This window comes from Perissodus microlepis, chromosome 5 (assembly GCF_051167445.1).
Source record: "Perissodus microlepis isolate ML-2025 ecotype Zambia chromosome 5, ASM5116744v1, whole genome shotgun sequence".
Classification (NCBI taxonomy): Eukaryota; Metazoa; Chordata; class Actinopteri; order Cichliformes; family Cichlidae; genus Perissodus; species Perissodus microlepis.
In genome coordinates this window covers 15,109,259-15,128,368 of record NC_140465.1, presented here as the reverse complement: position 1 = coordinate 15,128,368, position 19,110 = coordinate 15,109,259, and the positions used below count along the sequence as shown (strand labels likewise).

The 19,110-nt window shown below is 40.3% G+C and overlaps 2 protein-coding genes across 4 annotated transcripts; both read left to right on the top strand.

Annotated features, from left to right (window-relative positions):
- The first annotated feature begins 1,334 nt into the window (after positions 1 to 1,334).
- prelp (proline/arginine-rich end leucine-rich repeat protein) lies at positions 1,335 to 13,690 on the top strand. Of its 3 annotated transcripts, none has more exons than XM_084928107.1 (7): positions 1,335 to 2,669; positions 8,925 to 9,360; positions 9,448 to 9,633; positions 9,734 to 9,891; positions 9,966 to 10,162; positions 11,667 to 11,742; positions 11,922 to 13,690. In XM_084928107.1, the coding sequence occupies exons 2-7, from the start codon at positions 8,929 to 8,931 to the stop codon at positions 12,010 to 12,012; spliced, it is 1,140 nt and encodes a 379-aa protein (XP_084784233.1). In that variant the 5' UTR covers positions 1,335 to 2,669; positions 8,925 to 8,928; the 3' UTR covers positions 12,013 to 13,690. The 3 variants fall into 3 exon arrangements, with proteins under 3 accessions (XP_084784233.1, XP_084784234.1, XP_084784235.1); XM_084928108.1 differs by lacking the exon at positions 1,335 to 2,669 and adding an exon at positions 2,679 to 2,988; XM_084928109.1 differs by lacking the exon at positions 1,335 to 2,669 and adding an exon at positions 2,995 to 6,372.
- A 103-nt stretch (positions 13,691 to 13,793) lies between these two features.
- Positions 13,794 to 19,110, top strand: il19l (interleukin 19 like). Its single transcript, XM_084928111.1, has 5 exons — positions 13,794 to 16,952; positions 17,079 to 17,141; positions 17,318 to 17,470; positions 17,568 to 17,630; positions 18,444 to 19,110. The coding sequence occupies exons 1-5, from the start codon at positions 16,791 to 16,793 to the stop codon at positions 18,537 to 18,539; spliced, it is 537 nt and encodes a 178-aa protein (XP_084784237.1). The 5' UTR covers positions 13,794 to 16,790; the 3' UTR covers positions 18,540 to 19,110.

The window sequence follows — 19,110 nt, the reverse complement described above, 5'->3', positions numbered from 1 at the left end:
ACACAGTTTGATCCTCAAAGGCTGCTTAAGCTCTGATACACACAAGAAGAAATGATGCAGATTTACGGTGTCTAAACATGTCGGTATTTAGATGGTGAGCATGCATCAGCACAGTTGTGAAATTGTGGCAAATACAAGAATCACCATTTCAGACGCAAAAGGTGATCATGAGTGAGGTGCTTCACAAACTGGTACTATAGGTGGCATGGAGGGAAGCCACATGAGAGGTTTACTTAAGTCAAAGATAGCTTATTAAACATAAATCAAAATGCAAACATCAAAGTGGGGTGATGCCAGGTGGGCATTTCTTCATCACTTGTCTCTCTCTCTCCCTCTGCCCACTTTTCTTTCCCATCACCCCCAACCGGATAGAGCAGATGACTGCCCCTCACCGAGTCTGACTCTCCCTGAGGTTTCTTCCTGTTAAAGGGGAGTTTTTCCTTACCACTGTCACCAAATTCTTGCTCATGAGTGGGTGGTGTTGCTGGTGGTGGGAGTGTTGTGCGATTGTTAGGGTTTTCTTTCTTTCTTTCTCTTTATTGTAGGATTTTTACCGTAAAACACAAATCACCTTATGACAACTGTTGTTGTGCATTGGTGCTATATAAATAAAACTGAATCAACTGAAGTGGTTTTCCTACTCATTCTGTTCAAGTCAAATCTTTATTGCAGTTACAGTTTAAATGGTGATCAATTCACAGAATGTAGTCTCCTATTTCTGACCCCTCTTTTCTGCAGTATTCGCTATCGATTTGGTGCTGTTTTTTTCATCAGTGCCTACAAAAAATAAAAATAAAAATGGATTGGATCACATGGCTCTCTTGTTACTGTCCAACCAGTGAGGTGAAAGTTAAAAAGCTAAAGAATTATTGACTCTGCCTTAGACTTAAAACATAGATGTCTTAACATGCTGCTATTTCTCTTTGTTGTGTTTCTCTTATCTGTTGCACTATTGCATAGTAGGGTATGAGTACATTGCCAACATTAGGACTAGTTAACACCCAGATTTTTCCCTTTTTCACGGATGCCCACCTGTGTGTAGAGAACACTGCAGCCACAGACCAGTTTTGTCACATTTAGTGTGGGTCTAGGGCCAAACAGCAGCAAGAGAAATTTGTGGCGGGCTACCTCATTCAGAAAAACCCTTTAATTTAATTTAGAATTTGTTCAATTTAAACTCTGCAACAAACTGGCGATCTGTCCCGAGTGTACCCCACCTTTCACACTAAGAATGCTAGGATAGGCTCCAACCCAACCCCCACGCCAGCAACCATGAATTGGTTAAGAGAGAGAAAATGGATGGGTGGATGTTCAGTGTAAACTTTTTGGTTATTGTGTTATTTCCATGATATATGAAACATTAAACAAATGTTGGACTGGTGCTGCTAATGAGCAGCTGTTTCCAATGATGTCATCCTCGAACGCTGCAAGAAAAAAGAGAGAAAAACTCTTACACAGAAATTAAGTCGCTGACGCTGATTAGAGCTGAGTCACTAAACAGCTCTCACATGTAAATGGTAGCAGAGCAGATGGGGGGTGACGTATTTGTTACACACACCCGTTTTGCTGCTTGCGACCTGTTTGTTAACGTATACTCTCCTTCCTTAGCTGGAAACAGTCTGGTCCAGATGTTTGACCCGACTGTATCATAATCACTGACTGAGTGGGAGACAGGAGCGCGGCGGGAAAAGGAAGCATGTGTGTACATGTGTCTTAAAGACATATCCCCACATATGTTCACCTCATTATCGTTCAGCTGCAGCTCACTCTGCAGGAATGCAGGGTAGCAAACACATGTCCACCTCCAAACCCCTGGTGACATATTAGCTAAACACACACACATGCACACACACACACACAGACCCTACTTCATGCCACCAGCCCCACTTCCTGAGAGCCCCATCACATCACCCTCCACTCCACATTTGGACCTCGAAAATCAGACTGCTTTCGTGTACGTACACTAGAAGGAAGGGGGGGAAGAAAAAAGAAAGAGCGTGCCTGGATATTTAACTGACACAGAAGAGATGCCATGGAGTCAGCGGAGAGATGCTTCTAATGAAAAGCACATGACTGGATCTGAGTGCAGTCATCTAAACAATGGTGGGGTGGGTGGGAGACAAAGAGGAGAGGCAGTTACAGCTGGGCTTTCCCTCACAGAGGTCCAGTGTTTGTTTCTCAAAGACTTCAGATACAGAAACTAAGGCTTGTTGCAAACACGCAAATATGGCATGCAAACACGTCATGGTGCCCTGGTGTCTATGTATTTAGTTGTTTAATTTTTCAGACCTACACACTCATCATATAGTTGACAAAAACAAAATAATAACAAACTGTACAACGGTTCAGACACATAAAAGAGCCGGTGGTCTACCAGAAGGAATTAAGATTAAACCTCTCTGGCTCTGAGCCAAGCTAAGGGGGTGAAAAAAAGAACCACTGTGACCTTCAGAGGGAAAGAAGCCAGGGAACAAACCCAACAGGCAGGCTTGTCCACCAAAGGAGAGCGAGAGGGGGAGAGAGAGGGAAGGGAGGGCTAGGGACCAGAGGAACAGAGGAAGAGCAAGAGGGAGTGAGGGAGCGAGGGGTAGGAGAAGAGTGAGAGAGGCAGAGAGAAGAAAAGACACAAAACTTGTGACTTGACAAAAGAGGGCAGGTACCAGAGGCAGGTAAGACCCTTTATTTGTTGTTTCCACTGGGGACTGTTTTTGAAGGGACCTGATGAGTAAAGGTAAGAATGCAGACAGAGTTCTGTGCATGTATGTGTGTGAGTGTGAAACAGAGAAGCCAGGAGAGGCAGTGAGGGAAGTGTTTGTGGACAGAAGGGGAATCCTGGCACGGGCACAGCTGGGCCATGCTGCCGAGTTTCTATAGAAACAGTTTGCCATACAAAGTGGTACTCTGTCCTCCAGGGAGCTGCCACACGCTGTGACTCTGCTGCTTTTCTGTGCTGCTGCACGCTCACCTTGATTTCATCTTTTTCCATTAGTGAGTACAGAGAGCTGCAGTGCAAGTGAAAATATGCAGACTAGAAGAGCTTTAGCTGCTGTTTTTTTTTACAAAAGAAATGCCATATTGCTCACTTTTGGCAATCAGATGGATCCCCGGGGGTTTTAAAGGCGGTGCACAAATACATTTTTGGCTTCTTCTGTAGTGAATTCAGATGGATGCAGTTCCTACATGGGTGTAAACCAACAGTTTAAGAAGCTGAAATGGAACATTCTGGAAATGGTTTAAAAACAAGCATGCACTGAAAAAAAAGTGCAATCACATGATGTGCTGCCATAAGAAGGTTTGTGAAGTGTGTGAAGAATTTGAAAAGAAAAACAGCAGCTACTTTGGAGCTGGCTGATGGTGATGTGTACAAAGACGCGGGGATGAAAGTTTCCAGATTTCTGATGTTCGTTCTTCTGCTCTCAGCTATGTTGACATTATATCTACTGTCGTTTGGTTTCTTAATAAATTTCTCATGTTTTATTAGAGCATCAAAGAGCACACTTAGTTGGAGTTTTCGTATTTCTAAATGTATGGAAAACATCTGTACATGTATATATATAATATACACTAGATGTTAGAGAAAATCTTGGCATAACCTTTGTGATTATTGTGCTTAGTCACAGTTACAGGACTCAGATAGGTGAAGTCGACTGGGGATGATATAACTTTTCATCATGACTTTTTTAAAAAAGTGGTTTTATGAAACACTAGTTTTTTTCTTTCTTTGGTAAAGGAATGACGGGCTGTTCTGCCAAAAAAAAAGGTTGGAAAGAGCTCATCATCAGTGATGAAAAGGGCGTTATGAAACCGAAAAGTTTTGAGGATGAAATGCTTTAGATATAACCTAAAACTCACACTAATTCCTAAGACTTTCTACTTTTCCTTTAACCAAATAATTCTAAACTTTAAATATATATATAAAGCAAAGTGTTTAATAGCTGCATATGAAAAATATCAGCAGTAAAGTAAGATTGTGTTATTTTTTAGTAATGTTTAACCTTTATCTCACCAGTACTTGGATATATCTTTTTAACCTTGCAAACAGCTGTTGAGAACGTAATACCACCACTTAGTAGGTCCACATGGTTTTCATCAAGTCCAGTAAGACAAAAGTCTCTGATGTTTAAAATATGCAGATCCAGTTCAAAGTCACAGTGGATTTTGTTTGTTTTAAAGCTTTGCAACAGAGTGTTTGTGTCATGTACTAGCAGTGATCTCTGTCCTACCATCCTAAGTATAGTTCTCATGCTGATAACGATCAGATTAACTCATTGAGGTCATAAATAACAAACTGGTGAATCAGCCATTGTGGATATTGAGTCTTTAATTGTTTGCCAAACTTCTGGTCATAACAGCAGAACGACAGGAAGGAAATCTGGCTTTGGATTTAAACGAGGGGTTGCAAGGCTCTGAGAGGGAAAATGAAGGGCAGTGCCAGGGAATGCTGTCAGAGAAATGTTCAGATTTGTTATTTCAAGCATTTTAGATATGAGGCTCATTCCTGCGCAGTGATTTATATCAAACTGAACAAAGGCAAAGAGAAAGAGCACTGGAAACAAATGGTGCCTCTGTGATGAGAGTTTATGTTTTTCTAAATCTTTGTGATACTTATTTACAGGGCTTTGCTCATGATATATAGGATAACGATTTAGCCATAGTTACCATGGCCTGAAAAAGATCGTTTCACTTTGAAAAGTGAATTAGATTCACTGAAGGGTAAATACCTGGAATGATAAGCCAAACAACAGCATGTATGTGTGTGTTTCAGTCTCAGTCTGATGTAATTTCATTGTCCACATACAGAACTCTGAAAAAGTATCCCTCTCCTTCCTGATTTATTAATGTTTTTGCATATTTGTCACATTTACATGTTTCAGATCATCAAACAGATTTTAATACCAAAATACAGTTTTTAAATGATGGCTTCTCTCAATAAGAGAAAAAGTTATCCACACCTACCTGGCCCTCTGTGAAAAAGTAATTGCCCCCCAAATTTTAATAACTGGCTGTGCCTCCCTTGGCAGAAAGAACTGCAATCAAACATAACTGATGGCAGGGATGGGAACTGAGAAGAATTAACTGATTCCATTATTAGTATTACTGGGATCTCACTGGCTTTGTTTTGAGAGTCACCACCATCTCTAACCATCATGTCAATATTACATTCATGCAAATGAATTGCTTTGTGCTTTGTCAAATGTTTGTGCATGTTGTGGAGTTATTTCTCCCCCTTGTTGTGTTCAGTGGTGGGTCATTTCTCAAAAAAAGTAAATATTACAAATATTACACAGAACACTTTCATTAAAGGTGATGCAGTACATTACTTAATTACTTACTCTTCACATATATTTTTTTTTCATAAAATGAGCTGAAAAGCATTGCCTCATAATTAACATTTAACAATATACACCTTCAGGCTACAGTCCTACACACCAATGCAAATCTTGATCCTAATGAGGACAGACATATGAACACAAACACAACGCTGACAACACAACACAAGCAAAAAGAGACTTTAAAGTGATTGCCACAGTGATTCTACTGTAGAAACATGAACAGGTAAAAACTGCTCATCAGTTTTTTTGCCTGTTGAAGTTAAGGGTCTGATTCCTGGGCTTGGGCATATACTCATAACATCTATCTGTGTTTTTGGCTAGCTTAGCATTAGCATGCTGTCTGTACGGGTGCTTGCAAAAACCTGAAGCTGTGTTAGCAGCATAATGCAGCTGTTTCTGTCTACTGTAACATCGTGCTCTCGTCCTATTATGCAATGAATTGAAAGTAAAGTCCATATCCACGCTGCAGACTGTGCCACTGTTTTCCTCCTCCTGCATGTGAACTTAAATCAGCTGATTGTTGTTTGAGTGCTACAACTGATAACAGTGATCGACAGGCAAGCAAACCAACAATTCCAAGAAACTGAACTACTGGGAACTAGTTCTCTGCAAGAACTGGTTCTCAATTCCCTTCCCTAACTGACAATGATGCTCTTACGTTGCTGTGGAGTAATTTTAGCACACTCTTCTTTTCAGAATTGTTCCAGACACATTCAAGGGTCTAAATCTTCATTTTTTTGTACTTTTCTGAGCCATTCAGAGGTGGACCTTGTGGTGTGTTTTGGACTATTGTGCTGCTTAATAACCAGAGTGAGGTTAAGCTTCAGGGCACAAACGGATAGCTGGACCTTCTTCGGGACTTTCTGGTAGAGAGCAGGAATCATGGTTCCATCAATTACGGCAAGTCGTCCAGCAGCAAAGCAGTCCCAGACTATCACACCACCATATTTGACTGGTGGTATGATGTACTTTTGGCGATGTTAGTTTTACACCAGATGCAACGAGTCTTGTTAGTCCACAGAATATTTTCCCAGGCCAGGCAGGTTTGGCTATTTTTTGTTTTCCCTTAATAGATGCAATCATCATTTAAAAACTGCATTTTGCATTTACTCTGGTTATTTGAGTCTAATGTTGAAATGTGTTTTATAATCTGAAACATGCAAGTGTGACAAATGGGGCGTGGGGGTAAATACTTTTTCACAGCACTGTAGCTAAACTGATTTGCTCACAGTTGTTATATATTCTTAAACCCCGTCAGTTACAGAACATGTAAAAATCACCTCCCCTGTCCTCTCATTGTGAAATGCAAGCTCATAGGTGTGCCTAAGATGACTCCTTGTATGATCAATGTGATGAACTACACAAAATGGAAATTCCTTTTTCAAAGCAACTTTGGAAAATTCCTCATGCACACACAAAACAAATCTTCCTGGTGTGAAATTTTAAACACACACTGATTATAAAATGCTGTAAATACATATTGAGTTCATGAGAGCTTCATTCCAGTGCGCCTCCCTTTTGTTGACATATTTTAACCTTGCAGGCTTGCTTTCTCTACACACCTCCCCCCTCTCGACCCATGCTTACAATAGTGCCTTTATCCTTTCATAAGCGCTCATTTCCTGTATTAGTATCTGCCCTACATTCTCTTGAATTTAATCAAATTAAGGATGTATGGCTCCTCCTCAGACGATCCCACCTCTTCAAACACAGATTACTTTACCGAGCTACACATGTCCATCTTACATTAGTTTAAACTGCAATAGAAGTGTGGGAGCAATAGTTAAGGTAGGCTGGGGACAATCTTGGTATATAACATTAAACTTCAATGTTTTTATAGAGTCAGGTGAGCATTGCTTCATGTAGGCCTTGGTAATGCTGTTTCACTCAGTTCAACCCTGAAAACTACCTCTTAAAACAGGTCAAACAGCAACCAGCTTGAAAGTGGAATCTTTCCAAAGGGAAATACAAACTAACGGATATTTTTAGTAAAATCAGAGATAAGATGAATGCCCTGGATTGCACGTAGCCTTGTAGGAAAAAAGGAGGGTTTGTACACGGCTGAGTCATTACACCCACATGGAGAAAGAAGCACCAAAGGGACATATTCTAAGGAGCTTGGAAAGAAAAGCGTCTGTACTTCTTTAAGTTGCTTGAAGACGTTTCACCTCTCCCAAGAAGCTTCTTCAGTTCTAAGGTCAAATGGCGGAGAGTCTCAGATTTAAACCCAGTGGGAGTTTCCCCCCAAAGAGGGACAAAAGGACCCCCTGATGATCCTCTACCTAATCACATGAGCCAAGGTGTGAAAACAGGTGTGGGTCACAATCAGCCAGGGTTTCGGGTGAGCTCATTGTGAAACCTAGCCCCACCCTATCATGTGATTTCCTGAGGTCAGATGGCCCAGGATGTGAGTGGGCATTAAGACGTCTGGGAAGGGAACTCAAAACTGGATTATAGATGGCAGACAGTTGGTGTCGTAAACCACCGCCTCTGTTCAAAGATGGTCACTCACAGTGAACATACATGGCTTCTTTCACTCCTCTTTCAAACCATCTGTCCTCTCTGTCCAAGATGTGAACATTGGCATCCTCGAAAGAGTGTCCTTTATCCTTTAGATGCAGATGGACTGCTGAGTCTTGTCCCGTGGAGGTGGCTCTTCTATGTTGTGCCATGCGCTTGTGAAGTGGCTGTTTGGTCTCGCCAATGTAGAGGTCTGGGCATTCCTCGCTACACTGTACAGCATACACCACATTGTTAAGTTTGTGTTTTGGAGTTTTGTCTTTTGGGTGAACCAGTTTTTGCTGGGTCTGAAATGCACTGGGATGTCATGCTTGGAGAAAGCATGACATCCCAGCTCACAATGAGCTCACTCGAAACCCTGGCTGATTGGGACCCACACCTGTTTTCACACCTTGGCTCATGTGATTAGGTAGAGGATCATCAGGGGGCCCTTTTGTCCCTCTTTGGGGGGATACTCCCACAGGGTTTAAATCTGGGACTCTCCGCCATTTGACCTTAGAACTGAAGAAGCTTCGCGGATGAGAGGTGAAACGTCTTCAAGCAACTTAAAGAAGTCCAGACGCTTTTCTTTCCAAGCTCCTTAGACCAGCAGTCCCCAACCCCCGGGCCTCGGACCGGTACCGGTCCGCGAGAGTTGAGGCTAGGTGTGAAATGTATAGTTTTCAGGGTTTTTATCGGTTTTCAGCGTTATTTTTTTATTGTTTTTATCGTTTACTCGGTTTTCCTGGGTCTTTTCACGTGTGTTATGAATAAATGTTCTTTTTTTCGGTACTGGTACTAGTTTTATTTTGTTGTATTTATCCGCGACACCTTAAAGGCCGGTCCATGAAAATATTGTCGGGCATAAACCGGTCCGTGGCGCAAAAAAGGCTGGGGACCGCTGCCTTAGACTACGATGACCTGGATGACTGAGAACCTTCACAGACACAAAAGGACATATTGTACTGAATTAAACTATTTCTTTTTTCTTTTTGTTTTTTTGAAGCATCTTTCTCCCTTAACTTAATGCCTTTCACTGTGAATACTGCAGAGTTGGTAGAAATCACTACTTACACTTTATGCTTTTCCTAGGACAATGAAGGCTGGTGCAAGACTCCTGTCTGCACTGACTCTGCTCCTCCTACTGGGGGCAGTGTTCACACAGAGGCCTCGGCCAAAGAAGCCCACCAGGCGCCCAGCTACCCCCAGAAAGCCTCCTGCTCGTCTCCCAACTGTACCACCCCAGCCTGAGCCCAAGGAACCAACAGATTTCCCCCCACCCATCCTGGGCCCACCTTCCATCTTTCCTGACTGCCCCCGGGAGTGTTTTTGCGCCCCAAGCTACCCGAATGCACTCAACTGCGAGAACCGGAACATTCGTGTAATCCCAGCAATCCCATCCAGGACTCACTACCTGTATCTCCAGAACAATTACATCTCTGAGATAACCTCGGAGCCCTTCCTCAACGCCTCTGAGGTCCGCTGGATCAATCTAGCAAACAACCGTATTCATCAGATAGATAAGCAGGTCAGGGAGTTCACCTCTATAAATGCTCAGGATTTAAAGAAATAGAATCACTTTACTATGGTTGCTTTGCATCTATCTCTCACACAGGTGTTTGAAAAGCTTCCAGCACTTCTGTATCTCTACGCCCAACGAAACCAGCTTAATGAAGTCCCTTCAGGCCTCCCAGAAACTCTGGAACAGCTCCGCCTTAGTAGGAATCGTATTTCCAAGATCCCACCTGGGGCCTTCAACAACATGGGGAGCCTGACTATGCTCGATCTGTATCACAACCAGGTGAACCTCACTGTTACAACACTGTGCTATCTAGACATGTATGGAGCCTAACTAAATCTCTAGCGTTTGTGGAGCAAATATGTGATGTCTTTTCTGTCAGCTGAGTGACAGTGGCCTGGGTAAGAACAGCTTTAAGGGCCTTACGAACCTGGTGCAGCTCAACCTGGCTCATAACACGCTGAAGAAGATGCCTACTAGTATACCAACCAGCCTCGTGCAGCTTTTCTTGGATAGGAACCGTATCGATGACATCCCAAAGCAAGTATACGGCGCACGCATTGTCCCAAAGTTGATTATTCCCACTAAGAATCTTTATTGTTGTCTTTTTTCAGAAACTACTTTGACAACCATGCTCACCTGGCTTTTGTGAGGCTGAACTACAACCAGCTGAGTGATAAAGGAGTTCCCAAGAATGTGTTCAATGTCTCCAGCCTGCTAGACTTGCAACTGTCCCACAACCAGCTCGCTTCGATTCCTTTGTTCAACGGTCACCTGGAGCACCTGCATCTCGACCACAACAGCATTGAGAGTAAGTAACCAGCAGCCATGTCTGTCCCAGTGAGTGGTCATCACTGTGCTAAAGCAAGGCCTCCACATCAGGGAGCATAACCACAATTTGTCTCAACGTGGGCTGAATGTCAGGGCATGTAACATGCATGTAACTTCCAGCAACTTGCAGCTGTGTCAGGTCACCTTAGCTTCTCAGTTCAATGTGGTCTTAGTGTTGTCTGTGTCTCCCTGTTTCTGTTTGGACCTGGTGGTGTAGCAACTGAACAAATAATATGTCGTAGATTCAACCCCCCTTTTTTAACCTATGCATTAACCGCTGTAAATTATCTTGGTTAATTATACCCAATTGTCTTGTGTCCTATGCCGACTTTAATGAAGACAGATCAGTGTAGTCTGTTGACACTACAGCTGTAATTTGATCAGCGTGCAACACAAACCGAAAGTATTTTTTCAGGATATTCTGTTATACCTGTTTCTGCGTCACGACTACAAAACTACTTTGGCTTCAGGCCATTTTGTTTCAACTTCCACTGAAGTTAATCATCATGACGAGACGTGTCCTCTTGTTCAATTGTATTTGGAATTATTTTAAAAATATGTTTCTTAGTTATTTTGATACAATAATTTAAGGGCTTACACAATGCAATCTTCTTCCAGACCGTTAATTCAATTCAATTCAATTCAATTTTATTTATATAGCGCCAAATCACAACAAAAGTCACCTCAAGGCGCTTCATACATACAGAGAAAAACCCAACAATCATACGACCCCCTATGAGCAAGCACTTTGGCGACAGTGGGAAGGAAAAACTCCCTTTTAACAGGAAGAAACCTCCGGCAGAACCAGGCTCAGGGAGGGGCGGCCATCTGCTGCGACCGGTTGGGGTGAGAGAAGGATGCTGCTGGGTTTTGTTTTGTTTTGTGGGTTTTAACTACACAGTTAGAAATGCATTAATATTAGTGGACTCGGTAACACTTTAGCACATTTTCAACTTGAAACGCTTATATTTCTGAGTATGTGTCGCATTACAGAGAAAAATCAGATGTGATGCGATTTAAAATACTTACCTACTTGTGTTTTGCAATAAAGTATAATCAATTTTACAGTTGAGCTCTGTTTAAAGATGAGTTTGTTTTTTTCTCAAATATACCCACTTCAGTAGCATTTAAACACACTCATATTTCTGTCTTTTTTGTATCCTTTCTTTTATTCCTAAAAACATTTCTCATGCTATTTTCTAAGTTAAAACATCATAAAAAATAAAGATTTCTTCTGAAAATGTATGCTAAGCACTGCATGTTTAAATAAAAAATTCACATTATGCATAATATTTAAGATAATTATCTTCTCAGACTATTATCAGGCTATACCCTGCTCTTCCTGTATATAAATTGCTATAATGAAATAAATTATACCATAAAAAAAACAAAACCGTCAAATCTAAAATAGCATATTTTCTTATTTATATGCACATGTGAGCACTTGAAGACTAGATCTTCATGACTGTGTATTTTCCTGACAGACATCAATGGCACCCAGATCTGCCCATACAGCGTGCAAGCTGACCTGAGTGATATGAGCCAGGTTCCCAAGCTAAGGTATTTCACATTATGTCATAATGCGTGTCTCAGCACTAACCTAAAGAATGAACTTGTCTGAGCTGCGTGACCTGTGTTAACAGGAAGTAAACAAGAACAAAAGAATTTTGTCCGGAAATGCCAAGTTCAAAGAGTTAAAATCCCAATGACATATTAGATACCTGTTCTGTTGTTTTCAGGTATCTCCGTTTGGATGGAAATCACCTGAACCCTCCCATCCCTCTGGATGTCATCATATGCTTCAGGCTCCTTCACTCTATTGTCATTTAGGAAAACCATGCCTAAAGGCATGGGGGCTTGCACATGCAGTACTGTGCAAAAGTCTTGAGCTACGCAGCATTTCTTTATATTTTGCTAGGAAAGTGTGAAAAATGTGCTTTCTTGTCATTTCTTTAAGTGGTCTCCAGAAATTGTTCTCCGGGCTTCTTAAAAGACATTCAAAGCTCTTCCTTGAATGTTGGCTGCCTTTTGTTCTGTTCCCTATCAAGATGATCCCACACTGCTTCAGCAATTTTGAGGTCTGGGATCTGGAGAGGCCAATCCAAGACTGACAGTGTTTAATTGGGTGTTTTTCTGTCCTGGTATCTTTTACTGCTCTGGCAGTGTGTTTGGGATCATTGTCATACTGAAAGTTGAAGCTTCTTCTAATCAGATACTTTGCAGAAGGTACCACGTGGTGGATCAAAATCTGACCGTACATTTCTGTAGTATTGATGTCAATTGATTTGACAAGATCCCCAACACCACTCGCTGAAATGTAGCCACAAGCCATGAAAGGGCCTCGGCCATGTTTGGCTGCAGTCACACACTGTGTTACATCTTTCTTATTGACTATAATTTGAACTAAAAAATTCAAATTTTTGTTTCAAAGAAGACCCGTTGGGACTGATATTTGGTCTAGTTCTTGTGTAATTTGACATACCTTAACATTTTCTCCATTTTACTTCTTAACAGCCACTCTTCCATTTCTTATGAGGCTTCAGTGAACAGTAAATGAACTGAAGGGTCAGATGCGTCTCTCAGGTCATGTTTCAGATCTTTGCTGGATTATTTGACCTATTTCTTCTGAATATAACTTTCAGAAAAACTTTTAAAATATTTTAAGATCTTGGAGAATTGTTGCTCACTGCTATAAAGAATTAAAAGAAAGTCAGGCTCCAAAACAACAAGAAATGAGGGGTGGCTCAAGACTTTTGCACAGTACTACTGACACACACACACACACACACACACACACACACACACACACACACACACACACACATCCATGAAAACATAGACTCACTTTGTACTAGGTGCATTTCATTGTAAAGTATGGTGTTTATCAGCAGTAGACGCTGTGGAACTATAATACTGAGAGAGGGACTGCAAATAACTGCAAAACTTGGATGGTTCAAACTTTTTTAATTGTGATGACAAATTTAACTATTGCCATTTTTTGGACAGTCCCAACATTAAACTACAAATCAGCATAAACTGTGGCTATGCTGACATTTAGAGTTAGGTTTCTGTAGTAGTTGCAGTTTATCAGTGTTTTTTGTTTACAAAACTTCATGTAAAGAAAAAAGTGAAAAATATAGCTTGAGCAAAGCCTGAAAACACAGGGACCTTTACAGACATGCTACAGACATAAACGGTAGTTAAGTTCACAAGAATAGGTCAACAGAGTGGGGCAGCCGTCGGAGGCAATGAATAAATATGCAGTGTAAGTTAAAAGAGATAACCAGCTTTAAATAACTAGCTCCATGTAGTTACAACAGTTTCAAACGTGCCTGTGATTTTCAAGATACTCTTTGTAAAAATGTCATTTTATTCTTGTTATCCCTAATCTTTTGTATATTATTCTTCTGTATAAAGAAGCTTTGTACAAACAATGGAAAATAAAAGTTCTCCTTGATCATCTGATAATGTTTGATGTTTGAAATAAAAAATGTAGTTTTCTTCCTCATTTCTCTTTTCTAAAATGCTTCACTGCTCTCTCTGCTTAGTCGACACCAACCCAACCTGTTTCACAATAATATGAGCCTTTGGATAAAAGCAACATGTTAGTAACTGACCAGGTATAAAAGGAACATTCCAAAGAAGCTAGTCTGTCTATAAAAGTGTGCAAGAACCGTAAGAGACGGATGTAGCACCATAATGTCAAGGTCAGCATTTTGGCCGATGCCATGTTGGTTGTTTGGAGACTGAAGTTAACATATTTGAAATATAGGTGAAGCTTGGTTTGGCAAATTAGTGCTAAGTAAAAACTAATAATTGACTCACCAAAACTGAAGCACAAAATTCTGGGTTGGTCTGCACCACAGAGGAAACCACAAGTTACTCATTTAAGACCATTAAAGGCTCCAGAAGCACCAACATGGGAGAGGTCTATACCAGTGACTTGAATTAGCAGAGGTGAGGTGTAGTAGATGCTAAAGGGCCACAGCTACTTGTGCTGGGACACCTGTCAACGAACCCACCCAAGGTCTTGACTCAATAATCCAGGTGGATATTTATATACATTTCTTTTTCTACCAGGTCTTAAAAATGCCTTTTTTTTAATGCTTTAAAGTTTGGCTTTTTAGTGGCAGGAACCAAAGGTTTGTGCACTTCCTCGCTGGCTTCATTTTAAACTCATATATACATGGCTATTTGAGAATAATAATTTCTAAATGTAAAATTTCAGATAATCTGAAGATTTGTTTCTCAGGGTGACATAATAAAAGGTCAGACTATCCAGACAAAGAGACAAGAACCTAGTAGTGTAAATCACTGAATGGCCTCACCGTTACTGAACACAGTTTGACGCTTGAGTCACAAATACAAGTTAAAGCTGCAACATTCAAAGAAAGAATCCTATGAAAACAAGATCCAGAAATGGTGCCACGTCCTGTGAGCCTGAGCTCATCGAAAAGACAGCATTTATGATGTAGTACATTAGTACACAAGCTCACATTAATGCTGAACAGTATACACAGGTATTGAAGTAACATATGCTAGCATCCAGAAAACATTTTTTCATGAGAGGCCCTTGTTTATTTAGCAAGGCAGCAGTTAACCACATGCTAAACGAGTTAGGACAACATGACTTTTGAAAAAAAGAAGTTTGCGTGCTGAACTAGCGTGCAGGGCCTGGCTCTACCACCAACTGGAAACATTTGGTGCATTGTAAAATGAAAAATATGACAACCAAACTTTTCAGAAAGAAATGAAACATCATCACAATAGCATCAGCAAACTGCTTTGGTTCATTCCTCATTAAATAAAAAATAAAAAATTAATTCCATTTAGTGTCACTTCACTGTTTTGTTGCCTGATTTTCTGAGGCCCCCGGGAGTACCTTTGTGTCCTACCAGTGGGGGCCTTCCCCGCAGTTTGAGAACCACTGGTGTCGCGTTTCCATGTTGACCCTGTGGTCTGGGTGGTGTTTTTGTGGGTGCTCTGATTTCCACCCACAGTCCAAAGACATGCATGTTTGTTTAAATCGCAAATGAATTAAAGGATTTTTCATTTTGTGTTTATTGACTGTGACAGTTTAACATGTAAGAAAGCAGAAGTGACTAAAGGCTGCAAAAGTAACTATGTGCATGTGTAAGAATGACCGGATTAAGCCAAACTTTCATTAGATACATCATAAGATACCTTAGCAAGAAAATATTTAATATCCACTTTGTTTCTAAAATGCTTGATGATTTTACCTTTTAAGATGTCTAAAAACAATTTCAATGAAACATGCTTTCAACTTTTTTCAATGAATAACTGTTCAAAAAGGGTTGAGGGAAACTGACAGTGGCTACGTTGGCAATTTTGTCAATTTTTTGTGTTTCTGGTTTCAGTGTAAAAAAAAGTCACTTTGTTCCCGAGGCTCTGTATTAAAGAGGTAGTACTGCATGACTGCAACTCTGGTGGAATTGAGAATACAATAGAGAAGCATTAGAGGCTTTTTAACTGGCTCTAATTGACTTCATTTACAGGTTATTCCTAGTTTCATTGGGTTTTCTTGCTTCCTACCGCTGCAAATGAAGTTTTAGAAGACTTCAAAAGCACCCTGGTAAAACAGGCTGGCGAGCAGGTCTGGTAGGTATTTCCAATCAGGACCTGTTGACTGAAGTGATGTCAGAATGCCCTTTGAGTAAAAAGACAAAAGTCAATGAGAGGCTTTATTTCCAGTATACACCCACAGTGTTATGCAACATTTGGAAGTAGCTATACCAATCAATCTGAAATCTAAAAGAGACAAGAAATAAAATGATATTGCCACAAAACACTTCCTTTTACAAATTAATCACATTAAAACAACACAGACTTTAAAGGCTCATAAGGCAAATGATTCAGGGAGTGACTTCTTAATGCGGAAGCTGCAGCAGCTTCAGTTTAAATGATGAAACTCTAATCTAGCAACAATGATTACTCATTCATTATTTACATTACGCATCACTGAGAGTGAAAGTTTTTCTTCACAATGACAGCACTACTCATCAAAGAGGAGGAAATCAGCAATAATTCCTTTTTCCATTCTTCCAATCAGAGACTGAAACATGACCGGGAGTTCCTTTAATTGCACCAGACTTCCTCCTCCTGTATATCCATTCATGTGCATGCACCTGTGGAGTCCCATGCATGTTTAACCTGTTCAATACCTGGTGAAAAGAAAAATCCCCTTACTCCACACTATAAGAGGACACAGGATGTAGGCCCAGAGACACAGCTTCACCAGAACTCTCCCTCTGAGTGACACACGTACAGGTGAGTCTGAATACAGGTGATACTTCTCTAGGCGATGATGATGGCAGCTGATGGACTTGACATAGTGTTTCCTTTATTCTGGATATTGGTAGTTTATAAACAGTTTTTTTTTTTTAAATGATCCAATATCCATTTATGTAGCCATAAATGCTCATAAAGTATTTTTTAATTTGTGGATTTGAAGTTTTTTATCTGTTTTGATGATCTGAGGAAACAGTGATGAACCTTTTTCCTAAATTAATCAACAATTATACACAATACACAATTCTTACAAACCGAAACGCTTCTGTTAGCTTTCTCACCAGATCGCCATCATCAGGATGAAGATGCTTATCGGCTGCTCTGCTTCCTTCCTCCTCCTCCTGCTGCTCAGCTGTCTGACTGAACCTGCAGAAAGCCGAACTCTGCATCTGGACAGCTGCTCTGTCAGTGTTCACACACACGAGCTGCGCAAATACTACGCACACATCCGATCAAATGCGGTGAGTTTAGCGAGCAGTCATGCAATCAAAACCTCTGGCAAGAACTTGCACAAGTGTAACGTCAGATTAAAGTGGCAGAAAGTCGCTGTAACTGGATCCTTTGTTTTTCTTTTTCTTTTGTGATAGATTTCAGAAGACAGCGAGATCGGAATGAAACTTCTGGATAGATCACTGATGAAAAATGTTCAGGTGAGCTCTTGCATTGTGTTGCCACTCAGTCATGATGATTTGCCTTTTATATTTACTTTTGCTTCCCTTTTTTTGACAAGTGTCTTCCACATATTAAGTCTCTATCACCAGAATATGGATTCTGAAGATAGGTTGTGAAAGGTGCTAGAATCTGACTTTCGCCATGTCCCCCTCAGGACGGTCAGACATGCTGTTTCCTGCGTCTTGTGTTGCGTTTCTATGTTGAGAGAGTGTTCAGCAACTATGCCTCATCCGAGCCACAACAACAACGCTGCTCCAGCGCTCTGGCCAATGCCTTCGTGAGCATCAGAAGAGACATCCATAAATGTGTAAGTTTGCTCTCCAGTCTCAAAATGTGCTTCTTCTTCTTTTTTTAATGAAAAGCTGTCATAGATTGTAATGATAATTGTGCTTTTCTGTGTATAGCATTGCCAATGTGGAGAAGAAACCCAGAGAACAATTGATTCAGTGCATGCTGAGTTTATCAAGGTAAGACACACAATAAAATCTAAAATGACTTCCTGTCCTAGACGCTCAATAATAAGCCCCAAGATCAGTTGTTGTAATTTTCCCAATATAACCTAGTTAGTTAGGGAAAAGCTGTGAGCTGTGAAACTTTGTTGTATGTCAATAATATCTTTATTAATGTTACTTTTTGTTTTGGATTTCAACAAGAAACAAACACAAATGGGTTACTATACAGAAACACAGCACACAGAGAAAATACCTAAAACTATAAGCTCACTTCAAATAAAACAGCCAAAAACTGCAAAGATTTCTAAATCTTGTAAATGAATTTTTATTCACAATAGATTCTCTGAGTCTTTTGATGATATTATATTCTTGCTGTCCTGCAGATGACGAGATAATCAAAGCAGTTTTACTTTATTCTGAAATTATTCAACAATTAGCCGATGTTTTTGCAGATAGTTGAATCTTTGTCCATCTTTAGCTATGAGAAACTCTGCCACTCTATGAGGCCAGTTTTATACCCAGTCACGTTACTGAAATGCTGCCAATAAATTTAATTAGTTGCAAAATGTTCCTCTATTGACTTTCTCAGCCTTTTGTTGCCCCTGTCTCGACTTTTTCGATGTGTGTTGTTACCTTCAGATTCAAAATCAGTTCATTTTTTTCTCAGCTTAAACCTTTGATATTATTTCTGTGTTCTATTGTGAATAAAATCTGAGTTTATATGATAAGAGTATCACCTGCTTGAAAGACACACGTGTTGTTTTCAGATCTATCTATTTTCTTATCTAACTCTTCCACTTTTCCCTTGTTCCTCTTTCTGCTGAGCAGCTACAAGCAAACAGGGCAGCACAGAAGGCAGTGGGTGAACTGGACACTGTGCTGGAGTGGCTGGAAGCACTGGGACCCAAAACTCAAAGAAATTGAGCTGCTCTTTACAAATGTTGCATTTCTATGTTTTCACTTGAAAGAACTTGATACTTAGTTGGGGTTTTTTATTACCCTTTTTGTATCCACTAATGTGGACTGAAATTGTATGCTATATTTATAACTAAACAAAAACGTGTATACTTCTGAGGAAGCTGTTACTGTAAGATTGTTTACTAGACTTAAATGTTTGTTTTTATTTTTGTAAATACTTTAATTTAAAAATCAATTAAAGAAAAATACAACTGTACTGTGCTCTCTGAGAGTTTCCTGTCAACAGCTGATGCCTGCTCTTCATTACCATCTAGTGGCCATCAGTTAAAATTCAGTGTTGCTGTTTGTCCCGATACTAGATTAGGAGCCTGCTCGTGTGTCTGCTTCTGTGCTTTCTGAAATTGTCTCAAATCAGTATTCATGGTGTAGCCCACATTTTATCACAGTCTAGTATTCTGCTTCGCACAAACGCTGACAGTATCTGGGAACATGTGGACAAATTTCTTTAGTCTGTTGTCAGGACTGACATCAGTCCAAAGGCATTGTTTATGATTTTTATGATATTTGGGATTTAGTG

Excerpts from the sequence above, each read along its gene's own strand:
- il19l (XM_084928111.1), top strand. The coding sequence starts at position 16,791 with ATGAAGATGCTTATCGGCTGCTCTGCTTCCTTCCTCCTCCTCCTGCTG. Across the intron at positions 17,142-17,317 it reads CACTGATGAAAAATGTTCAG|GACGGTCAGACATGCTGTTT; the intron begins GTGAGCTCTTGC and ends TGTCCCCCTCAG. Across the intron at positions 17,471-17,567 it reads GAAGAGACATCCATAAATGT|CATTGCCAATGTGGAGAAGA; the intron begins GTAAGTTTGCTC and ends TTCTGTGTATAG.
- prelp (XM_084928109.1), top strand. The coding sequence starts at position 6,311 with ATGTTAGTTTTACACCAGATGCAACGAGTCTTGTTAGTCCACAGAATA. Across the intron at positions 9,634-9,733 it reads TCGATCTGTATCACAACCAG|CTGAGTGACAGTGGCCTGGG; the intron begins GTGAACCTCACT and ends CTTTTCTGTCAG. Across the intron at positions 10,163-11,666 it reads CGACCACAACAGCATTGAGA|ACATCAATGGCACCCAGATC; the intron begins GTAAGTAACCAG and ends TTTTCCTGACAG.